The sequence below is a fragment of the Helicoverpa armigera genome, chromosome 7 (genome assembly GCF_030705265.1).
Source record: "Helicoverpa armigera isolate CAAS_96S chromosome 7, ASM3070526v1, whole genome shotgun sequence".
Taxonomy (NCBI): domain Eukaryota; kingdom Metazoa; phylum Arthropoda; class Insecta; order Lepidoptera; family Noctuidae; genus Helicoverpa; species Helicoverpa armigera.
In genome coordinates, this window is record NC_087126.1 from 11,545,163 (window position 1) to 11,569,517 (window position 24,355).

A 24,355-nucleotide genomic window follows, 5' to 3' on the forward strand; every position below is an offset into this window, starting at 1 on the left:
TGCATTGAGGAAAATGAGGAGAACCCGGTAATGCAGTCTGCCGTATGGGACAACAAAAACTTGCGAAGTTTAAAAGTCCTATCAAGCTATGCAGGTCTTCTAAGTTTGTCGTGCTGTTTGTCACGTAGTGCGTTTTGTCATTATCTTGTTGATAATGCTTGCGATTTATTCACTTGCCATCCAAAACGTGGTGCAAATGATCCCAAAGTAGGTTAAAAGTTGTTTACTACCGTAATGACGTCATTAGCATGGCGGCGACATTTCGTAGTGTTCAAAGACAGATAAAAAAACCTAAAAACTTTAAACTGCAATAAAAAATATATTTATGTACCTTACGAAGTGAAACTAACATTTCCTGATTGCTTTTCCTCTAAACAATCATTGTAATACACTTTTAATTTTTTTCTCATCTAGACTAAAATACCCTATTAGAACACCATATAAAAGTCAGTCATGACGAACAACTGAAATTCTCCCTTGAAAACTGTCAGCTGTCAACTGATCAAAACATTCGATACTCCTAACTTTATCTCTGCTTTACATATGATGTTGTAAATTATAAAAACGAAAAATGACTCCTGTGGACCACTGAATGGATTAACGCCATAGAATATGCGATAGGATTTAATGTGATTGTGAACGACACAACCTGTATGTAACCCCCCCATTCATATCATCTCTAGATTGCTTAACACCAGGATATAAAAGAAAACGTATGTACATAGTAGTCTTAGAAAATAATATATTTATTCAAATACAATATTAAATCATACAGTCCAGGTGTGTTAATGACTAGCAAGCATTGCAGGCGCCGGCGGGCACGTTATCCGCAAAGCACTCGTCAGGACAGATGGGGCACGATGCCGCGAAGGCGCGCGCGCGCTTGCACTCCGCCGAGGTAGTCCACTGAGAAGGATCCGCGTGCTGGAACATAAGGAATTCATTATTTTATACGGTGACAATAAATATGTGGTCAAAATGTCCATGGAAACTACGGATATTGAGATTCTTTACTAAGGGATTGCCCGGGTAACTAGGTTGAGGAGGTCAGTAGCTCCTTGTAAAGCACTGGTACTCAGCTGCATACGGTAAGGCTGGAAGCCAACCCCAACATACTTGGGAAAAGGTCCGAGAAATGATGGATATTGTAATTCTTCGATGTAGTCCTTCTACTGAACTTTACCTTATAATACCTCGTCGTGGTCGGGTAGGGCGGATATGCCCCATACTCATCGCGCTGGTTGAACGCAGTGTGGAATGCGTATTATACTTATATTAAAGTTTAGTTACGTTGCTTCGTCTTTGAAAAGCTTACCTTAATCAAATTAGCGTAAATGCAATGCAGGACATCATAAACAGGACAGTTGAGGTTGACTCCTCGCGGCTCCAGGGGGGTGCTGCCCAGACATTCAGTCTTCACGTGCTCTATAGCGGCTGTGAACACCGGGTTTTCCTTCGCATAGTTTCCGAAGAATGCTGTGGCTCTCTCCCTGTTGATAACTTCACCGTCTAGGAGATTGTATTCACGGAATGTGCAAGTCAGTCTTTCGCACTGGAAGTGGAAAAAAATATGGATAAATAAGCTGTCCGGTTTGATTAGGACAGTTGCAGCAAGTTAAGCCAGGAAGTGTTTTCAGCAGTAAAGACTGTTGTTCTCTAACTTACCTCACCCTGTGTGGTTTCACATTTCTGCCAAATGTTGTGACTTACGCCAGGCGGTAGAACTAAACACCTGTTCATCTGTAAAAAAAGTTTAGACATAAATAAAACATACTTCAAGAATTTTTTTTAGAAAAGTCAATGTAAATCCCATTAATATATTGATTACTCACATTTCCGGGAATTTGGCCACAAGCAGTGCTGCGGTCTGGTGCTCCATAACATGACTGGAATAAATAAAATCGAAATTAAATTAAATGGAAGTCATAAGTGACTGTTAGTCGAAGCAATTAAATATCGATTGACCACCTTACTACTACTACTGCTAAGTTTTAACAAATCTGTTATATGGAGTCATGGAATTATTGCAGTGACTGCTGCTTATGAGATCTAATCACTTGAATAATCTTTACGTTGCTTCATAAATCAATACCTCATCCTAATCTAGGTACGGGAAGTAGTTCAGTATGTTCTTAAAAGTATAATAACTTACCGCAACAGACAACGCGAGAAAGACGCACAGTTTAAACATTTTGTACAAAAGGATTGATCCCGTCAGCTTTACTTAGACAACTGAAGTATAAACGATAAACGTTTACTTATTATAATAGTTATTATATATTGTTTATCATTTAATCAGTGCAGGTCAAACCACAGGTCAGTTGTAAAATAACAACTATCAGAATTGCAAGTCTTTATGTCCATGAAAACAAACAGTTCGTCAAAAAAAAGTTTGAAAAAAATATATACGTATTAGGAAGATCATACAAGTCTTAAAGTCTTTAAAAAAATTAAGATAATTTTCTTAAAAAAGTGAGGTTGAATTCGTAGATAAAAGTCTTAACTGACTAAATTGATTATCATTTGAATTTTTTACCGAATTCCCGAAAAGGAGAAGGTTCTCAATTCCTCCGGATTTTTGTTTTTCTTTGTATGTACGTATGTTCAACGATTTAAAGATGGACCGATTTGCAAAATCCTTTTTTTTGGGGGGGATACACTTTTCAGGTGGTCCCATAGTCGTAAGGATCGAATAATGGAATGATGGTGCCGAGAGAGAGTTGACGGAACTCCACAACGGTATGTATCTAAGTATTAATTACCTCGGGCTTGGACTGATTAGTGATTTAGGTATAATTCGTATTGTGATGATATTATTCGCTTGGAGAGGCCTATGTCCAGCAGTGGACTGCGATAGGCTGATGATGAAGTATGATGATGAAGTATTGTGATGATAACTTTACTAATATAGGTAACAGTAATTGAAATGCAAGAAAGTAAAACCGACTTCTAAAAACATAAAAAAAGCAAAAAACAATATTTTTAGGTGCATCGGCTTAGAAGTCGGTGGCGAAATAAACAGAGGTGCATCCACTGGATACCGACATTTTAACAATTAATATGGATTCGTACTCTTTATCCATTGGATGTCTTGTTGACAAGTAACTAGCATAACTTGTATTTACTCTGGAAAAATAAATAAAATAACAGATTATCTATTCAATGATGCTTTATTACAAGAGTTTAGGACTACAATGCACTCTACACCTTAAGACCTTCGATGAAACAATAAGATATAAAGATAGTTTTATTTGAAGAGTTTAGGACATTGGTATACAAAATATCAATGGTTTAGGAGCTACGACGCGCAGCCGAGCAAGCGTTGCAAGTGCCGATGGGCAATAGAGGCGCGAAGCAGGCGTCTGGGCAGATGGGGCAGGCCGCTGCGAACTCGCGCGCGTGGTTACATTGCGACATGCTGGACCACTGGGATGGGAGGGCGTTCTGAAACAGATGGATTGAAATTAGGAATGACACAATAATGTTGTTAGATAGAAACTCACTAAAGAATTGCTTTTTGAATTCTTGTAAAGCTTATGATGGAAAAAAAACATGACATTCACAGAGACATTGAGGTAGGTACATAAAGCCCGATTGGCTTCCAATCGGTTCCTCAAAATGCCGTGACTTTTCAGATAGTAGGTATTATAGTTCCGGGGGTCTTTATTCTAAAGTTCAGTTTTTTAATAAGTATTTTTTGAGTATAGACGTTTCTTTACCTTGACTAAGTTCGCGAACACACACTGTATGATGTCATAAGCCGGGCAGTCGAGGAAGACTCCCTGTGGCTTCAAGCCACTGGAGCGCAGACAGGAGGTCTTCGCAACATCGATAGCAACCTCCCAACTCGGGTACTGCTTCACAAAGTTGTCCAAGAATGCTGCCGTCCTCTCCTTGTTAACTTCTGCTCCGTCCAACAAGTTGTATTCCCGAATACGACGTCAATCTTTCACACTGAAAAAAGTAAGATATTTTTATAATTTATTATGCTCAGCATCGGCTCAAGAACATTGAAATATCGCTTGAGAAATACGTCATGTGCTTTCCTGAAATGGGGCGGATTTTTTATCTGTCATTCGGGATAGCATTGTGGTCAAGTAAATTAAAGGTTACTGGATCCATGAACCGAATCCTCGAACAAAATTTGTGATTTTGAGTAATAAGTAGTTATTAGCATCAAGTAACCCATCCCTAGTATATTTTGAAATAGTAGGCAGATGCTTTCATGACAAGTTATCAAGATAAAACATTATACGTACCTCATTTGCCCTTCTGCATTTCTCCTGAATCTCGGGACTGACAGCTGGCTGCAGGTCTAGGCATGCGGTTAACTGAAGATAAGAACAATAATTATGAGAGATAATTCATCATTGAAAGTATCTGACGTAAAATACGTTCAAAGTACGTACAGTGTACACATAACAGAGATATGTTTACTTCCCTGGGTATTTGTCCACATGTTGAGGAGGTACGCTCTAGAGTTCCGCCGTGACATGTCTGAAAATATACAAAGGTTTTTCTTAATTAAATTGAGCATAATACATAGAACCTTCAGGGACCTTTAGTTTTGATGCTCCAATGATGGAATTCAAGAAGGTATTAGCATGGGACCCACAGACTATATCCATGCAAGCAGTTAAGTTCCTCCTAAAAAGCAGCGAAACTGTAATATATTAATATCGGTGGGGTAGCATACTGAGAAGTTTTAGAACCCTTGAGGTAGTTAGAACAAGATGATAGGCCCCGTATGCGGGTGGCCGTAATCGGGTACTGAGTACTATTCCGAGAATAAGGCCCAATGGACAAAAGTCGAAATGAAACCTACAAAGTAGCCTTCTTGGAAAATTCTTATTATTTATTTACCAATACCTAAGTACTTCCATTTTGTTATTTTGCTCTGTCTTATCGTTTTTGTCAAAATACTGATAAGTATTCTTAGTACTATAGCACAAAATAAGTTTATTAGAATATAACTACTAATTAGGTATCCCGTATCAGAGCCCAGAGCCTGGTATCACGGTGCAAAACAACAACAAACTGGTTATCTCTGGAATAACAAGTTTTGGAAATACTCAGGTCTTCCGTAACTATGTTGTTGTTTATCAGGTGTTGGAAAACCTAGTGCTTGTTTATTGATCTACAAGTAGTTTATGGAATTTTAATGTGGCCCATTCTCGGATTTTGCACTTAATTAATGAGTAACCTCTATGTTAAGTCAGGACATGTGTTTGTTCCATTCAAATTCGTTTAGTAACCAGTTTTTGCGTTTACTATCATTTTATTATGTACTGTTCGAATTAATTATATTAGTAGCTTTTTTTTTGTTTTAGGGATAGTATTTTATATGTATTGTAAATATGTTAATATCTATGTAAATAAAAATAAAGTTTAGTAAGGATAGTGATAAGATATTATTTTGAAACTTACCGCAACAATGAAGGCGAGAACGACGCACAATTTAAACATTTTGAAAACACGATAGATCTCGTCAGCTTTACTGTACGAATAACTGAAGAATAAGCGATATGCTACATTTTAATGTCGGGTAATGTTCAATAATAATCAGCCTAGGTCAGAAGTTAAGGGGCATCTCATTTTTAGACATTTTTAGTTTCTGACGTGCCTACTTAGATAGTTTACAATTAAAATGATAATTTATTTGATAAATATATAATTTGGGTTTTTATTACTTTGTATAAGTTTAAAAATACTAATTATATTCTCGCACCGAAAACTCCGTTGATTTCTGATTATTATATTCTAAATAGGTAGGTAGGTACACCTACCTAGGTACGTATCACATCGATCCAAAATCGTTTCGAAAACGGAAAGTGATTTTGCAGATTATTGGAATACTACCATAGATTAAGTTACTATTTTATCTGTGGTCGTCACCGTCACTATGACAGGAAGTATCTGTCATCCTCCCTTCTTCCGGTGAGCTTTGATAATGGCGTGCGTAGTAGATTATTATAATGTGCAGTAAAATAATTATAACGCTAATAAACATTCTGTCTGAATTATTGGGGCTTTCATTTAATCAACATTTCTAATAGGTTATGGGCCCAGGCCCATAATTCAGTCAGATGACACAGGATAGCGTAGGAAAGTACCTAATCAACAAGTAAGGTTACGGTCAAACACGTGTAAAAGGGTAAAAGGGGTAGGCTTATTTTTCAGCCAGAAACGAAAAGAAGAAAGCCAAAATAATGACAGCGTCGTGTTCCCATATACCGAAACTGGAAGACAATTTTGAGAATTGGCTCTTTAGAATCGAGATTCTACTAGATGAAAAGGGATTGAGAAAGGTAATAGAAAGCGGGAACGAGAAGAAAGCAAAAGAGGAAGAGTTCATCAAACAAGACTCGAAAGCACGCAATATAATAATACAAGGAATACCAGATAAGTATCTAGACTATGTTAAAAATCAACCGCATATGACATGATTACCAAGCTCAAGAGTACGTTTCAAAGAAAATCTACACTCAGCAGCTTATGTCTCAAAACAACTGATAAACTTGAAATGCAGTAAGAATCAAAGTGTTCAGGATCATATAAATAAATTCGAAAAACTAGTTCAAGATATCGCCAATCATGGAATCGTCATAGATGAGAAAGAGAAAGTATGTCAATTTCTATTAAGTATCGAACAAGCTTATCAACCCTTAGTCACAGCTCTTGAAATGTCAAACAGTGAATTAACTTTAGATTTTGTAAAAAGCAAATTACTGGACGCGGAAATGAAAGAGAAATCTAATCAAGGTGTTACGAGAAAACCAATGAGTATATTTTGAAAGCACTTCTCAAATAAAATGCTATAGTTGTGGAGAACCCAACCATTTTGCTCGAAATTGCCCAAAAGAAATTTTCATCAGAGAGGCCGGAAGCTTCAGATCACGAGGCAGAGGCATGAGGCAGACTAGAAAACAAACTGCAAATATTGGAGAAGAGCATACCACTAACAAGGAAGTATCATTTGTAGCAGCGCAGGCCAACTCGGCAGAAAACACACAAAATCACATAAAAGAAGAAATAGAATTTGTGATAGACTCTGGTGCATCACACCATATGATATCTCACAACTCCCAGAAATACATGACAGATATACAGAAGATTCCTCGCATAAATATTAAAGTAGCAGATGGAAATACAATAGGAACAACTCTAAAAGGAAAATTAAAAGGAACTTCAAAAGAAGGACTAGAAATATCAATTCCAGATTGCCTTATTTTGGAGAAATTGTCTCACAACCTATTGTCAGTGAGAAAACTTAATGAAAAAGGTTTACAAGTGACATTTAGAAAAGAAACAGCATTAATAAGCAAAGGTAACATACATGTGCAAGGGCAAAGCAATGGAAAATTATATACAATGAAATTAGATTTGAATGTAAGAAAGACACATGCATTGATATCAGAAGACGAGAATCTTTGGCACAGAAGATTAGGACATTTAAACTATGGAGGGTTGAGAGTCCTTGATCTACCACTATCCAAGGTGCGATGCAGCATTTGCATGGAAGCTAAAGCTACAAGATGTCCATTCAAGCCAATTCCTTTGCCAAGAACTAGAAAAATTGGTCAGCTAATATACTGTGATATAGGAGGACCTGTCACTCCCATCACTCATAAAGAAGAAAGATATTACTTAACAATCATAGATGACTACTCCCATTTTCTTGAAGTTCATTTACTACATTCCAAAGATGAAGCAAAATACTACATTATGAATTATATAAAAGTTATGAAGAACAATGGAAATAATGTACAGAGAATAAGGACTGACAGAGGAACAGAATTTGTAAATGAGGAACTCAAGTCATTTTATGAGGAATATGGCATTAAACAAGAAACATCATGCATATACCCCACAACAAGTTTCAGTATGTGAACGCATGAATAGGACACTGGCAGATAAGGTGAGAGCAATGCTTTTGGAAACAAACTTACCTAAATACCTATGGGGTGAAGCTATAAGATGTGCGGCTTACACTATAAATAGGTCACCTACAAAAGCTCTCAAAGGAGACACACCAGCTAAATTGTGGTATGGCAAAACAATTTGGATAAACTAAGAGTGTTTGGTGCAAAAGCATGGTGTACCATATTACCAAGACCCAACAAGTTGGAACCCAGAGCAAAATCAGTGAGAATGGTAGGATACTGTGGTTCAGGATATAGATTATGGGACCCAAAAACAAATGATATAATTGAATCACGAGATGTACGCTTTGATGAATCAAACTACAAATATGAAGAAAATGAGACAAATACTTACCCTTATATAGATGATGAAGAATCAACAGATATGGAAAACAATCAAGAGACAGAAACTGATCAGAATACAGAGGAGATCAGGGAAAGTACTGAACAAACTATGGAAAACACTCAAGAGACAGAAACTGATCAGAATACAGAGGAAATCAGACACACAAGAAGACATGTGAAATTACCGGCAAAGTATGATGACTATGATATGTCAAACATAGCATATGCACTAATGTCTGAAGACCCAGTCAGCTACAATGAGGCCATTAAACAAGAAGAATGGAAAGAAGCAATACAAAAGAGTTAGAAGCACATAAAAATTAAAGACATGGGAAGAAAGTGATCTACCAGAAGGACACAAGGCTATCGACACAAAATGGGTATTTCGGACTAAAGCAGACAACACCAAGAAAGCCAGATTAGTCGCAAAAGGTTTTCAGGAGGAAACTACTCAAAATGTATACGCACCAGTAGCAAGAATGACTACAGTAAGGTTATTCTTAAATAAAGCAGTTCAGGAGGAATTACCCATCAAACAGCTTGACATACCTACAGCGTTTTAAATGGAGAATTAAACTCAAACATATATATAAAGTACCCTGAAGGACTACAGAATAAGACAGAAGGAAAAGTTTTAAAGTTAAAGAAAGCTTTATATGGACTGAAAGAAGCTCCACGTTGTTGGAATGAAAAATTAAGCAAGTCCTTAACACAAAATGGACTAAAACAATCTCAGAGTGATTTCTGCTTATATACAGGACAAGATGTTTATATACTTATATTTGTGGATCTATATATTAATAATTGGAAATGGACAAAATATTATACAGAAGCTAAAAGAACAATTTCAAGCTAAGCATATGGGAAATATAAATAAATTCTTGGGAATGGAAATAACTAAAACCAAAGATGGAATAAAAATAAAACAAACACAAATTATAGAGAAAATTTTATTGAAGTTTCATATGCAAGACTGTAAAGGATGTAATACACCTATGGAAGTTAACTTAAAATAAATCAAAATGAAGAAGTACTGAATAACATTCCATATAGAGAACTCATCGGTCACTCATGTATTTGGCTACAATTAGTCGTCCTGACATAGCCTATGCAACAGGATTCCTTAGTAGATATATGAATCATCCAACTTCAACACTGTGGACAGCCGCAAGAGAATCTTGAGATACCTGAAACAAACAAAGCACAAAGGATTAGTATACAGAAGAGAAACTAATAATACATTACTAGCCTTTTCAGATTCTGATTGGGAAGTGAACAAATGGATCGTAAGAGCGCCAGTGGAGTTGCAATATTTCATCGAGGCAGCCTGGTCAGCTGGACTCCAAGAAGCAGACTTCAGTCGCATTGTCAACAGCAGAATCCGAATATATTGCAGCAGCTCTATCTGTAAGTGAAATTGTCTACATTAGAGAAGTGTTAAAAGACTTACATTGTGATAAAGACTTAACCTGTTCTTTGTTTATTGACAATCAAAGTACAATTAAAATGATAGAAAGCTATGAAAACAGTAAAAGATCCAAACATATTGATATAAACGTTCATTTTATAAAAGACATAGTAAACAAAGGTTTAATTACATTGAAATATGTGTGTACTAATGAAAATAAAGCTGATATACTTACCAAATCATTGTCTCAAGTTAAACATAACTATTTTTGTGAAACACTTGGTTTGTACGAAACGTAGATTATAAGATGTTCAAACATTGTTTGTATTTGTTGTTAATTTAGCATGTTTTGTATTACTTGGATATTTGTAACATGTTTTAGTAAACATTTTCTTTAAATATGTAAGATATAGAGAGGTTATATTTTTCTGTCAATGTCAAGTTAACCATTTTAAATGTCAAACGTCATAATGACAGATTGTAATGTTGCCATTTTTATAAAATAAGGATGTGTTCAATATCAAGTAAATTTTTATTGTTTTGTATAAGATTGTAAGAAAAAAATTAGACTTGATCTTGAGCGGGGGTATTGGAATACTACCATAGATTAAGTTACTATTTTATCTGTGGTCGTCACCGTCACTATGACAGGAAGTATCTGTCATCCTCCCTTCTTCCGGTGAGCTTTGATAATGGCGTGCGTAGTAGATTATTATAATGTGCAGTAAAATAATTATAACGCTAATAAACATTCTGTCTGAATTATTGGGGCTTTCATTTAATCAACATTTCTAATACAGATCAAGCTTTTTTTAAGTAGGTATCAAGCATGTGTCCATTTTATTCGTGATTTTATTCATGAAAACTTTCACACTGAAGACACTGAAATGTAAACCTCCAGTTGTTGTAGCAAGGCGGTAGTCGCTAGATGGCGCTGACTTACCCATGTGAGAGTTAAAAGTTAAAAGAAACTGGGTTCGCAAAGTTTTGCTACGGGGTGGTATATTGATTGACAGTGGTATTGTATTTGTATTTGACATCTATTGCTACCATCTGCAATAGTTTGGACTTCGTAGAGTATACTTGGATCCTATTGTGAAGTTAACAGTAAGGTAGGTAGCTACTACCAATTTGGAAATATAACGAAAATAAAAGTCACAGATTTTTTCATTCATTCAAAGCTGTATATTCAAATATACTTTATTTAATTACATATTTTGACATATTTAACAGTAACTCTAGGCGCTGCGTGGCAGCGTCAGGCAAGCGTTACAGGAGCCGATGGGCACCTGGGCCGCGAAGCAGTCTTCAGGACAGATGGGGCACGCTGCAGCGAAGGCGCGGTACCCCTGACACTCTGATGTGGTAGACCACTGGGATGGAATCGCGTGCTGGAAGATAAGGATTTATGAGTGAACTGGTATAAAAAGAAGACTAGAAGTTTCGACATAGCAGATAAACTTGTTCAGGTATAGAGACTTAAGTATTGACTATAGAACTACAGTGCCCGCCAAATAGCTAAATGCAGTCCTGAAGTTAGCTATTTGACCAATCACCTATTTTGCGCAGTAGTGTGTTTCAGTACTTTTTGACTGTTTTTAAGTTAGGTAGACTAAACCAAATTCGGACAAGCAATGAGGATGATAACCTCTGTAAGGTTATTTTGGTCAATACGGCAGTAGGTTTTTCCCGAGTTGAATTGACAAATACCACGACGGAGAATAGTGTGACGGACAAAATTATTTTGTCGTTTGTCTAGTTTATTCCACCACCTTACCTTTTAATGCACCTCTACCATGTTATCTCTGCATCACTCTTAGGTTGACTGGCATTAAGTCCGCCTTTGTAATTGTTGGATTGCATAAAGTTAAAAAAATACCTTGATCAGGTTACTGAAGATACACTGCAAGGTATCGTAGATGGGGCAGTTGAGGTCAATGCCCTGAGGCTTCAGAGCAACGTCGCCCAAACAGGCAGCCTTCGCGTGCTGGACAGCCGTAGTCCAGACCGGGTATTGCTTCACGTAGTTGTCCAGGAAGGCATTGGTCCTGTCCTTGTTGACTGTTGTACCGTCAAGAAGATTGTACTCCCGGAAGATACACGTCAGTCTTTCACACTGAAAGGAATAGGAGGCATTCATTATAAAGAAATGGGTAACAAGCAAATGTGTGACAGTAAAGATATTAGAATCAAATGTTAAAAAGTTGAAGATCAAAGTCAAGCGAAGGATTGCATCAAGCATTAGGTTACTTCAGTTCAGCTTCACCAAGAAGCAGCATGAGGGCTTTAGTTAACGAAATTATCTTCAGAGTCTTATATAACTGTATACTTTGTTTCAATTAAATATGCTTTGAATTACTTCTTACTTACCTCGGTGGCAGTGCGTGATTCATGGCATTTGTCTTGGATCTCGCCGCTGATTGCAGGCGCCATATTGAGACATCTGGTCAACTGTGGAATTATAACATATTAAATTTATAATTTACAGGTTATTAAAAGTACTCAGTACTTTAGGTAATCTACACTTACCCTCCTGGGCAGAGGACCACAAAGGACGCCTTGTCCTTGCGCCCCATAGCAGGTCTGAAATAAACACAAATCATGTTATGACAAGTACCTAGGTCTTTTACACAAAGATAAGGCGAGGATTGAAAATATTGAAGTGAAATTCAATAGGTGATAAAAAGATGCACATGGAAAATCAGGGAAGAAGAAGGTAATTTTCCAGTCCTGTGAGGTAAATAATATTATTAGATAAGTTTCCCTAAGAGGTATATCTAATTACGTTTTCCGCTTGTAGGTACCTAATTTCAACAGCTTCTTACTTAAAATATTGTAATTACTTTTCTCGGTAATTTTGAAACTTTCTTTTTGTTGTTCCTCTTACATTTATTATATCGAAAATAAAGAAAATATAACTTCTTTAGTGCGCACATAACAACGATCAGATACATCGCATCTAAAAAGTATGATTGCACCTTCAAAATAATCTGTCAATCAACCAATCGGTCTTCTATCTACCTGTTCTGAAGTGTGCAATGTGTATTCATAAAGATGACCTAGGCACCTATATCGAACTAGGTGACTAGTGGTAGACCTACTTAGGTAGGTACTAATTGAATGATTAGTAGATACCGCGTAGGTAAGACAGGACATTAGGTACGTAGAGTTAATGAACCTGTTGATCCATAGTCACAGATATAAATAAATTTCCCACTGATGTCATGCTGTTATCAGGATATATCTACATAAGTCTAAACAGATAATTAGGCAATTGGGCTACTACTAGTACATAATTAAGTGGGTTTTTTGCGGTTTCAGCTGCGTTGGAAACTTTTTTTATATAAGTAGGTAATAGTATATAGTAAAGAGCCATCCTACCATAAGAAATTTCTTCTTAAATGGTCTAGCTTTATCCTGATAGGTAACGAAAACCCTAACGGAACCCAAATGGTCGTAATTGTCCAATCAGTTTTGACGATGATACTCATGGATAATTTCAGTTTTTCCAAATCGGCCTTGTTGACGAAACTTTATATTTAGGTACCTATATACCTGATATACCTGAGTGCTGATACTTTAAGAACCCTTTTCTGCTGATAGTTGGAGTAGCCATTATGTGTATAAAAGATGGTAAACTTACCGCAACAGTAAAAGCGAGGAAGACAAACAATTTAAACATGTTGAACAACACGACAGATCTCATCAACTTTACGTAGTTGACTGAGTAAACGATATGCTGTGTTAACCAGCGCTAATCAGTCTAGGTCAGACGTCAAAGGTTGAGATACTCTGTATTACATTTTTCAAGCATCTCTGACCATTGTTTACGCAGTTTAGTATATCTGTTAGGTATGTGTAAAACCCGAAGTGCCGCTTCTCCTAAGTGTAACCGGCCATATGCAGCTTGTTATTGTAGGTGGTTAAACCTAGGTGTAGCCGCACTGTGGGCTTTGGCCGTAACATATCCAAATTATTAGGTCTGTATCTATTGTTCGGGCAAGCTTGATTCAGTACCTATATCTAGCCGAAAAGAGAGAACCCAGGGGTCAATTTTGATGTAAAAGGAAACTTGACACGACTGAAGTTCTGTTTTATAGCTCCTAGTGGTAATGTTACAGCAAATAGGCCTAAAATTGTAACTCTTTCTATTGTCGTACTTATAATGTGAAGTTATAACTGTGCAATGTATGGAACATTCGCGTTATTTCTATTCAAACGTCTAAAAAAATACTTGTATAACTTATAGAACCATGAGTATTGTGAAACGAAGCTCTTAGCGGCTAAAATAACTATCCAACTGCAGCTGTCCTGTTTACCTTGCAGATTGACGTTGCTTTTTTTATAGCAGAGTACCAGTTTATTAGTCAAGTCATCATCATCATCATCATCATCATCTCAGCCATAGGACGTCCACTGCTGAATATAGGCCTCCCCCTTTGATCTCCACAGATACCTGTTGGAAGCGACCTGCATCCAGCGTCTTCCGGCGACCTTTATAAGGTCGTCTGTCCACCTCGTCGGTGAGTCAAGTACCCAGTGAAAATCCCAGATAAGTTTTTTATCCTAAAAAGCCAATTTGTAACTTTGCCCGCAGAAGTCATGAGTTAACGCCGCTAGATGGCGCTGACTTGCAGGACTTTTAATTTTAGCTTCATTGGCTTTTTATTTGTATGGGAATGTTTTATTTTTCAGACTTTAATTTAGGTCTTTTGAGAGTAATACATTTTAATAAAACCTAGACAAAAAATATTTTTTATATTAATATTTTGTGCGTAGCTTGCTTTGTAAATTTCATTCATTTGTAGTACTGTAGCGACCTCTTTCGACACTACGAGTAAACCATGGCAAAGACTAAAAGCTTGTTGTTTTCTCGGATAGGCATTAATGGGCCGATTCGATTTGTGCCTAATGCCAAAAAAACCTTTTTATAAAATTGATACCTAGAATGATAACTGATAAGGTTTTTTGTTAAAGACTTTTGATTAAAAAGTTCGAATTCATCAAAAATTTAATAACTGCTTATAATGTGACATGGACAACAACAAAATTATGCAGAAAATTACCTAAATAACTCTACTTATCGCTTTTCGTTGTTTATGTTTTACTATTTCATAGAAAAGAAACATCATCTAAAATGGTAAATAAAATAAGACATAGAGAATAAAGCTATATTCAAAAATATAAAATTACTATTGAAAGTGCAATGGTTTGTCCTATCTGCAAACAGAATATTATCTTTAGTGCTACTCTTTGTTCTGATTGACGTTCCATTCCAAGATGGCAGACATGCCGCTTGAGCCATGATAGTATGGAATCGTAGGATTACGATTTTTAGGTGTGTCTTTCTAAATATCGAACTAGAATGTCTCCCGAATTCTTGACTAATGTCTTATACGAATGTACTGACGATGTGAAACAACTCGCTCGCGTTAAGTGCGCTAGTTTTAGGTAACGTTTGTGCCGGGACATATGTAATAAAACGGTGATCGAAATTGTGTTTTTCGGTGTGTCGTGTACGATAAGTATTCTGGTTTGATGTTAAATTAAAATGTGGAATATGATGTGCGACGTGATGCCCACTATATCGGAGGACAGTATCAGTCAAAGGAGTTCGCAGTTATCCGGTGAGGATGCGAATTTCGAGCAGTTGATGGTGTCTATGCTGGATGAGCGAGATAAGCTGGTGGAGAGCTTGCGAGAGACACAGGAGCGGCTGGGGGACTCGGAGCTGCGCCTCAAGGAGGTGGAGAAGGAGCGCGACTCGCTGCACAGACAGATCGCCGCCAATTTGCCTCAGGTCAGTGACTTGAATGCTAATGTCTAGCTACTTATGTAAAGGCGGATATTATTTATGTTGCAGGTACTGCTCAATTACGGTAACTATGTACACATTCTTAGGGTTATGTTCAAGTTCATGTGTACTATTTTCACTGTAATTCAGGATTGGGCAATTTTTTATTGGATTTTTCCCCAAAAGTAGACCATTACCTACTGCTTACAAGTAAGCTATAAAATCAATCTTCCAATAACCATTAATTAACTAATCTAACAGTACTGCTTAATTTAAATTGACATATACTATAGTAGTTGTAACTAGATCACAGTAATTACAGTATTGATGTCCTATTGTTGTTTTTATAGCTTTGTAATAATGACTAGAAGATTATTAAATTCCATGGACTGTTATATCATCCGTAGAGTTCTTTTGAATGTGAAGTGAATCAAGATATTAATTCTGTTTTTATTTAATGGATTTAAGTTTCTAATAATGCAAAGACCTACATAATAAGTATCACAGACTCTTCTTAACTGAAATACCTATATTCAGTTCTGATTTAACCAGTGATCTGATAAGGTTCTCCTAGAAGAAAATGTGTGCGCAATGTAGACTTTCCTAATTAAATTTTTGAAGCAGAGATAGTTATTGCTATTTTCAAGGCAATTTTGCAATTTCTGTGATGCTGAATGAATGAAGAAATGTCTTCAAAATTAGGTATTTGATAAGTTATCATTTGACTGATTTCTGTATCGTTACAGGTATAGAGAAAGTTACCATCTCATTTTTATACATAAGGAATGTTAACAAGAACAAACGGTAGAGCTAAGAATGCTGTAATCAATACAAATCATACATGTTCATACTTTATCTTAAATAATAGTTTATGCCCTGGCAACGTAACAATGAGTATAGTAACCGTGCACACCGTGTCAAGGAAACTCGCAGTCATAATGCTCAGCCAGCGGAACAGAATAAAATAAATGTACCTCCTACTACTGAGATGAAGAACTGCATGTATTGTTTGCGGTAATCTTAAATATGCAACACGTTTTGTTAATTTAATTTTCTATTTTTAAAGTAGGTTGTATTGTTGTTGATAAATGAAATGAAATATGTCTTCATTCAAGTTAGTCTGTATTCGTTATTACTTGTATTGTGTTAATTTAGTTTCGTTCCATATTTTAATTTCTTCAATTTACATTTACATTGGAGATCTTACCTACTGTGGTTTATTGTGAAATAAAATAAATTTTGATTCACTAACTAGGTCATAATTATCCACAGTTTATTATAACGAGAGGCAATTGTATACTCAATCAAAAACAACCGCAATATGGGCAATCAAACAAAAAAATATACGAACAATTGAATCAATAAACTTCTCCTTTTTGGGAAGTCGGTTAAAAATACATGAAAATATTTTTTTTAAATACTGAAATAGTTAATGATAGGTCAGTTACCAACCGTATTATAAACTATGATAAAATCCGTAACATATTTGATACTATGTAAAATTGTCATGACTGATAACGTAATGTACACACATAGTATATGATAATATTCTAACATTCCAGTGTGTAGAGGCTCTATTTAACTAATCAGTGTTATCTACTCCATTACATTGTAACCGAGGCCTGAAACATTAGATCCTCTATGCTAGCTCAGTGTATTGACCGATCATTGCCAAAGCTTTGCATATTATTAACAAACATTGGACTTTGGGAATGATGCTCAATCTATCCACAATTTAGCTTCACAATCCTCTCAATTTTTTCAATTATTAATAGTTTAATTATGGCTTGTGAATTTAGTCACAGTGAGTTTTATGGTATGACTAATTAATAATCGCACAGGGTGTATGATTTTTTCGTTATCATGCTTAATATGATTGTACAGGCCACATTTTGTACACAGTAATCTCCTGATTGAAATTAATGGACCATAAATTTAGTAGTAAAGAAGTATCACTCCTACATCTAATCACTAACGCCATTCTAATCAAAGTCTTCCTGAATAAGTATTTAGCAAAGCTAAATTCAATTTACCAAACATCTCCAATCGTCCATTACGAACTTCAAATCACCAAATTGCTAAACATTTTAAGAGTATGACGTAAACAACGCCAAAAACAATGTTCTTCGCCCACATCTCCCGTTTACATCTGTTGTGATTTGCATTCAGGCTGTTTTGATTCAATTCCGATACAAATTAAGCAAAGGACCTTGTTTTTGAGAAACAGCACAAACATGACTGTTTCAATAAGTTTAAAGATGGCGTACCTTATGGGAACCGACCCCTGAATAAGCAACCTTCAACTATTCCTCGCTGTTTTACTCGGCAAAGTAATTTTGTTAGTCCGTAAACATAGATAATGGGACCACTTGTCTCGGCCCATCATAATCCCGCTTCACGGAACGGTTTTTACTCATGCAAGATTAATCTCCTCAGGTAGGAAGGTACTTTTAATATCCATCTATCTAGGTACGGTCAAAGACTAAAATTACTTTCTTCTGAGTACAGAACAGCAGTATGTGTTATCTCTTTGGTTAATGAACTTGTGTGATAGGGAGTTCTTAGATTTTGCCCTATAAAAAAAGTAAAAGAACGAAATTACCCGTTTAACGATATTGCAGATTTTCGCCTACAAAAGTTAAATAAAACATGTCTGATAAGTCCATGACTGAATATTAAAGTAAAAAGAAATCGAGAAAATCTATTTAACAGACTTTATCACGTTACTAGATCAGCGAGATTATTACAGCATTGTCTTACTGAAATCGGCTATTGAAGCGGTTAATGAGAAAGACCTATGTTCACCAGCCGTCTATACCAGACCGATCGATTTCGCTCTCGTATTTTATCTAGAAAACGTTTAAAATAGGAGTGGCATTACACTGGTTATTATTATCATTAAACTGCTCAACATGTTTGGTCAATTGGGTTATCATTTAAATCTTGGGTTATAAAAATATTTGCGGTTCGATATGGTAAACGATGCAAAAAGTTTGGGACATATTGGTCGTGTAGTTTTTCTAGATGTCCCAGTTCTATGTCAGGGGATAGAAACGGTCCCATTTTCTAAGATCGCTCGCAGAGTTACGATGTTGGTTTCATTTGTCAGGATGTCGGGTTCCGCTAAACAATGAATATCGCCTTCAAGCAGACACTTATCTGCTGCCGTCCGAATATCACATCAGCACCCGATTATCCTCCACTTCCGCGTTGTTACTAAAATAAAACTCATCCCAAATTACAATTTCAAATTACCTTTATTCAAATGCAATTTACGGTCGCGTAAAATGATCCATCACACACGGACAACCCGTAATTTTTAAGGGACTCGCACTGCCAAAAAAAATTTGCTCGATTTTATATTCGCCCAAATAATTGTGTTCAGTTTATATACGAAGTAATTTGCTTGGGGAATGACTAGAGTTTTCCTCGCAGTGATTTATGAATGTATCCGTAGCGCAATTAGGCTGGATTGTCAGCGATTTTGCATGAATTAAGCAAGCTTATAGTACCTGAAGGTAATTCGGTGGAATTTTTCAGCAAAGAATGTTGCGAAGCCGTGAGGGGTTTCAAAATGAAGTGTTATTAACTTTGGAATGGTTTAAAAAGGTTTTAGAAGGTGTCGACGCGGTAGCAGCTTTGTTTAATGAAGATATTTATGATTATGAGCATAGTTTCGGCTGTGTAATAAAAACTTTTTAACTGCCTTCAGAAAGTTATTTTTAGCGCTGTCATGGTGTGAACGGGTGCTGTTACTATTTATCTTGCTAGTTACATTCCGTTGTTTTATTCTTCACCCTGAGATAGACAACAATCTCCATTACGCATCGTATTCTTCGGATAGCCCGGACCTATGAAAACGGGAAAATGTTGCTTTTACTGCTTTGATGTCTCAAGATTGAGCCAAACTAAGTACTATCGCCTCGCTTACGGCTATCCTGTCAAAACTATCTGTTTTATCTCTACTATTTGGAGATGACTCGGAAGCATCCCGGTGAACAGCGACGCTGTCCGCTCCGCCTACATTCCTGATTATCAATGTCTTCCTAGAATGCCGCTACACATTTCCGGAAGCATCTATTTCGGTCATCACCGCCGAGTCAAAATATCAATGAACTTCTAATGCCCCCTATATTTAGATCCGTAGATAATTTGGAACACTTTCTACTAATGCACGCGGTGCTTCAAACAGTTTCTATTAGTGTAGGTTTGCTTTAATTATATTTTTATTCGTATAGAGAATTGCTCAAAAACAATATGAAAACATTGGCTAGTCTCTCCGATAATTGAAAGACACTTAATACTTAAAACCCAGCTAACGGTGTTGGACAAATACCGTTTTGCATTTAATAGCTTGTGGTTCAGAAACTAATTAGACAAGCAACTACCGCCTGGTTGCTTAACAAACTTAATTACTTTTTTCTGCAACATCTATCTTGCGTACAAGAGCTGCTAAAATTAGCAAATAATTAAAAGTGAATGCTTTGCGTTGGGACTGACATGTTCTGTATTTAGTGCTCCAGTCTCCAATCATATGTCTGACATGTGGGCATGAAACATCTGCCCATATAAATATTTGTTGCGATGTCGCATTCGAACCCGCGATCCTGTTGATGGCAGACATTCTGCAAGCGTTTCACTATGTTACGCGTTATTTATTGGCCTGTTAAATAAATTCTTATAATAGATTTTCCATTTTATTTGAAAATTTTTGTTGTATGTTGACTGAAGTGCAATTTGCGAGAGTTATGCAAGTATTGTGTCAATCGATCGTTATTACTGGTTTTGTTTCAGTTTTGAACATCTCGGTAAAGCGTATCGAATTGTGGACATTGTGAGAAATCTAATCCAAACCTGATCAGGCTCGGGTGGCAATTTCGTAAGTTCGGTGTAAATGAAATATAAATATGCTCAACAAATTTATTCAATGTAAGAATTACACAAGCTCTGTTTACATGGCGGGTCCCGTGAAATCGTTGGAAGTTGTGGTGTAATCACAAACTTAGTTCGACAAATATAAGCCTACGACACGGTCGTACGCAAATGAATTCTTGTTTTCGGATTTTGACCGATCTGAACTTGAACAGAGGTCTTGTACGAAGCAGACGAATATCTTCAATTGTCTGCTCCTCTAAATCCTTTAGAAAATTTACGATCCAATACAAATGTCTGTCAATTTATTGGTAACACTTACATTGCTCAGCTTGAAGCGTCTAACAGCTCTGCAATAAGTCTAACTCGAAACTTACCAATACCGAGAAATTATCGTGAAGTTAGCTCTACGTGTATATTATCGTGAAGTTAGCTCTACGTGTATTTAGTGGCCGTGAAATCGCAATTTACTACATGATTTAGTTGGTAAATTAGTAAGATTATACCTACCAGCATAGCAATATTATTCACCATGATGACACGTCAAAATTTTCATATCATCATTGCAAATCTGGGAATTTCTTGTCCTTGAACAATGACCGCAATCATACATTTATTTATTAGTAAGATTTAATAAACACGCTAGAAACAAAGTCGATATGAAAACATCCCTATTGGCTTGGAGCCAGTGCGCGTTAGAGCGCGAACGGGAGCATAAACTTGTGTGTACACAATCCGCCATACTCTTTTACACGACGCTGAAGTTTATGACTGCAGATATTAGGATAAACGGATCCGTTATTGTTGGGATTTTCGGAGATGTCGCCATGATTGTTTGGGTACGATAGAATGTGTTAGCACGTGCTCGTAAATCCTGTTATTGTTATGATATTGACATGGATTGCTTTCTAAATGTTGACGATAAATGGATGGTGTACCTATTACTAGGATACGTAGGGCGAAACATGTTCAACTGAAACTTTTCTCCACTAGATCATTCTTTATGATTGGATCATCCAATCATGAATGAATCGGAGATGGTTTTTTAGTCAGGAAAGAACGATTGTTGCTGATTACTAATGTTCTTAATTCTGTTACCACCGGACATTTAATTGCTAGACGTAGTAGTTAGTACCCATAAGCAGCAAGATCAAATCCAACTACTCTATTCATATTCAATAAATTGTGTTAAAGCTCCGCATTGTGAGTAAATCTCTTCCCAAGTAAATCTGTTTACCCTCTGTATGTACACAACAAGCTGTGTCTGATTTGCAAACAAACGTCAAATGTACACAACAAGCTGTGTCTGATTTGCAAACAAACGTCAAACTTTTGCACACGACGAAAGTAAAATGATGCGGACAAGAGCGTGTAATGAACTGTTGAGGAAACCGAGAATCTAGTCTACCTGGTGACTATTGAAATCAAGATGCAGTTGTTATTGTGAAAAATGAAAGGGATAGAATCATGCTTGAAGATAACATTGAAGTATTGATTCTACCTCTACAAAGAAAGAGTTACAACCTGAGAGTAATAAATTCTATTACAAATGTGAATAAGAACACTGTGCTGGCGACTGATGGCGAGCCGCAAATGACATTAATTTGCAAACAAAAGAAAGTATCGACGTGGACGCATGCGCGTAATGAATTACATGCCATAGTAATGGCAGACGAATGACGTGCGGAGTACGTCGTTATTGTAATATTACGTAATAATGCAGATAAAAAAGAAACTGCCAGTCGAGAAATCTCAATAGCTAAGTCCAAGTTTAAAATTGTGTTACACCATACAAAATGGCAAAGTTACCAATGCACTAAAATTAAATGAATTGGAGAGGAATATAGTTGGTATGATTCCGGATGAAATCTTCACCAAATCATCCTCTGACGCCAGTCATAATTTATCAAAAGAAAATCTTGACGAGGACATGTACTTAGTGCGTAATAAATGACATGGTGGAATCATGGCAGTCGGATTACGTGTAGGGGAAGTAGCTGTAGCGATATTGTTTATTTCACGAAAAGTTGCTACATGTATGATTTTTCTCAGCAAGATTTCTTTGTCTACTATAAATAGCTGAGCAGAATATGACTACATGTCCAAGAATTTTGACAATGTTTGAATGTCCAGATAGCTATTTTCGGAGTTTTTTTCATGTGATGAAACACACACTAGCATTAGTATGTGTATGTCGATGAAATTATGGTAAATTCAAACAAGTTTGCCTTCTGAGAATATCTTGGCAATATCGGTGACGCAGGTCGACTGAACTAAAATGTTCAGCGTGGCAGATTAGGAGATCTTTCTTAGCCAAAAAGAGGCTTTGCGATAGCTTCACCTACATTCGAATATTTGTGGGATTTGGACATCAAAGTCGCCCTTCGAACTGAAGATTAAATATTAAGTGTCTGGAAATCTTATGAGTACCCAGCCATGTTGTATTATATCGAAATCAAATATACAAAAAACAGGTTATAACTTGAGCCGATATCAAGCATTTTGCAGTATTTTATCTTGTAAATTCACCCAAATAAATAGAGCCTTATCAAAATCCAATTGGCGTTTGCTACGATGCCGTAATCATAACTTGAAAACGCTTAACTTCATCCGTGCCCGCATAAATGGAGCACTGGGATGTTTCTATGGTTATGGATCCCTACATGGGTATATTGATCCTTACATTGCACTTACCTGGTTTTGAGGATTACGGGGATTTGTCATTATTGTTTCCAAAAAGGATAATAGTTTCTTCACTCCCTTTACTGTGTATAAAAATCCACTTTTCTATCAAGTGATGTCGAGATAGGATTTAGTGAGATTCGAATAAAATTGAGTCGTGTTTCGACACTTCATTGGGTGTTTTTTTCGATTTTGTGGGATCTCAATGCTTAAGTAACCTGTCATAATTTGATCCCGTGACGCTCCTACAATCAAATTGTCACGGTTGTCATGGAGCCAATTGCTGTTGGTTTCGGTTGGATAACGGGATACAGTAACATTATCTACGCATGTGTTTGATTTTGGATTTTGGTTGGAGTTAAGTGTTCTTGATGCTATTGCCATGCCATGGAGTAAAAGTTCTCTGTGTGATGTGTGTGCTTTGATTGTCATATTTGTGCTACTCAAATCTGTCAGGGAAGTCTAGAATGACTAGCAAGTTTATTCGCATCGTTTTTTCCTGCATTTAATTTGAATGACTCAGAACAAATATCCATTGTTAGCGCACAAGATTTTGCAGGTCGAAAGAAAACAAAAACTTTGGTGACTTTGTTCAAATTCAATCAAAATTAGTGAAATCTCGTTTTCTATCGTCACGCTTGATAATGCAAACAAATGATATTATGATCGTGAGAAGATATGCATGGCTGGACAGTGGTCGTTGCAGCATCCCGCTGACACAAATTGTACATGATGTAATTCTTTGACTAGCAGTAAAGAGCATCGTAAAACCACAGTTCTGAATGAGCGTATAGAATTTAGCTTTATTGTTGCTGATGTCGTAATTTGCTAACTGTTCTTGTGTAGGCTTTAAGTTTCTATCAGTCATGTTTTAATGTTTTTTCCGTTATTTTTCAAGTGGTCGCCCATAGCTTCAGTAATCAACGAGTCACTGTCCATACATACACTTTTCAGTCTTGTCTAATTCAATCGGTTTATAGTCAACATCAACGCTTAGTATCTTTTGCATATTTGTATGTTTTCCACTTATACAATTTTAATACCTAGATTGCTATCTCCTGTATCTTGAACCCAATTCGTGGCTACACCCACGACGCTGCGAACTAATCAGGGCGCGACAGCTTCTTTCATGGCTGACGTCCTAGACTGTCCGTGTCCGCCCTTTGGTGAGCTAGGGCTGAACGGTTTCTGATGTCTACATAACCCATTACCAACGAGTTTTCTATGTAATTCACATTCCACTGTTAATCAGCTTCTGATTTTCAAGTCTGTAAAAAAGAACTTCAAAATTAAACATCCACTTGTAACCATTATTATTCAAACCGTAAAAAT

At 36.5% G+C, this 24,355-nt stretch overlaps 3 protein-coding genes and 1 pseudogene across 3 annotated transcripts in view; 1 reads left to right on the top strand and 3 right to left on the bottom strand.

Annotated features, from left to right (window-relative positions):
• Nucleotides 1–722: 722 nt before the first annotated feature.
• Nucleotides 723–2,308, bottom strand: LOC135116615 (uncharacterized). Its single transcript, XM_064035669.1, has 5 exons — nt 2,153–2,308; nt 1,833–1,886; nt 1,666–1,740; nt 1,316–1,552; nt 723–924 (listed from the first exon to the last, which is right to left on the bottom strand). Exons 1-5 carry the CDS (start codon nt 2,189–2,191, stop codon nt 793–795), a joined length of 537 nt encoding a protein of 178 aa, XP_063891739.1. The 5' UTR covers nt 2,192–2,308; the 3' UTR covers nt 723–792.
• An 843-nt stretch (nt 2,309–3,151) lies between these two features.
• LOC135117121 (uncharacterized) lies at nt 3,152–5,577 on the bottom strand (annotated as a pseudogene).
• Nucleotides 5,578–10,904: 5,327 nt separating this feature from the next.
• LOC135117178 (uncharacterized) lies at nt 10,905–13,456 on the bottom strand. Its single transcript, XM_064035677.1, has 5 exons — nt 13,319–13,456; nt 12,205–12,258; nt 12,046–12,126; nt 11,555–11,791; nt 10,905–11,066 (listed from the first exon to the last, which is right to left on the bottom strand). The coding sequence occupies exons 1-5, from the start codon at nt 13,379–13,381 to the stop codon at nt 10,914–10,916; spliced, it is 588 nt and encodes a 195-aa protein (XP_063891747.1). The 5' UTR covers nt 13,382–13,456; the 3' UTR covers nt 10,905–10,913.
• Nucleotides 13,457–14,921: 1,465 nt separating this feature from the next.
• The window catches only part of LOC135116639 (liprin-alpha-1-like), a 130,862-nt gene continuing 121,428 nt past the window's right edge, over nt 14,922–24,355 (top strand). The window contains exon 1 of the mRNA XM_064035683.1: nt 14,922–15,475. Within this exon, the coding sequence (XP_063891753.1) occupies nt 15,227–15,475 (249 nt within the window). The 5' untranslated portion in view covers nt 14,922–15,226. The remainder of the gene's footprint in view (nt 15,476–24,355) is intronic.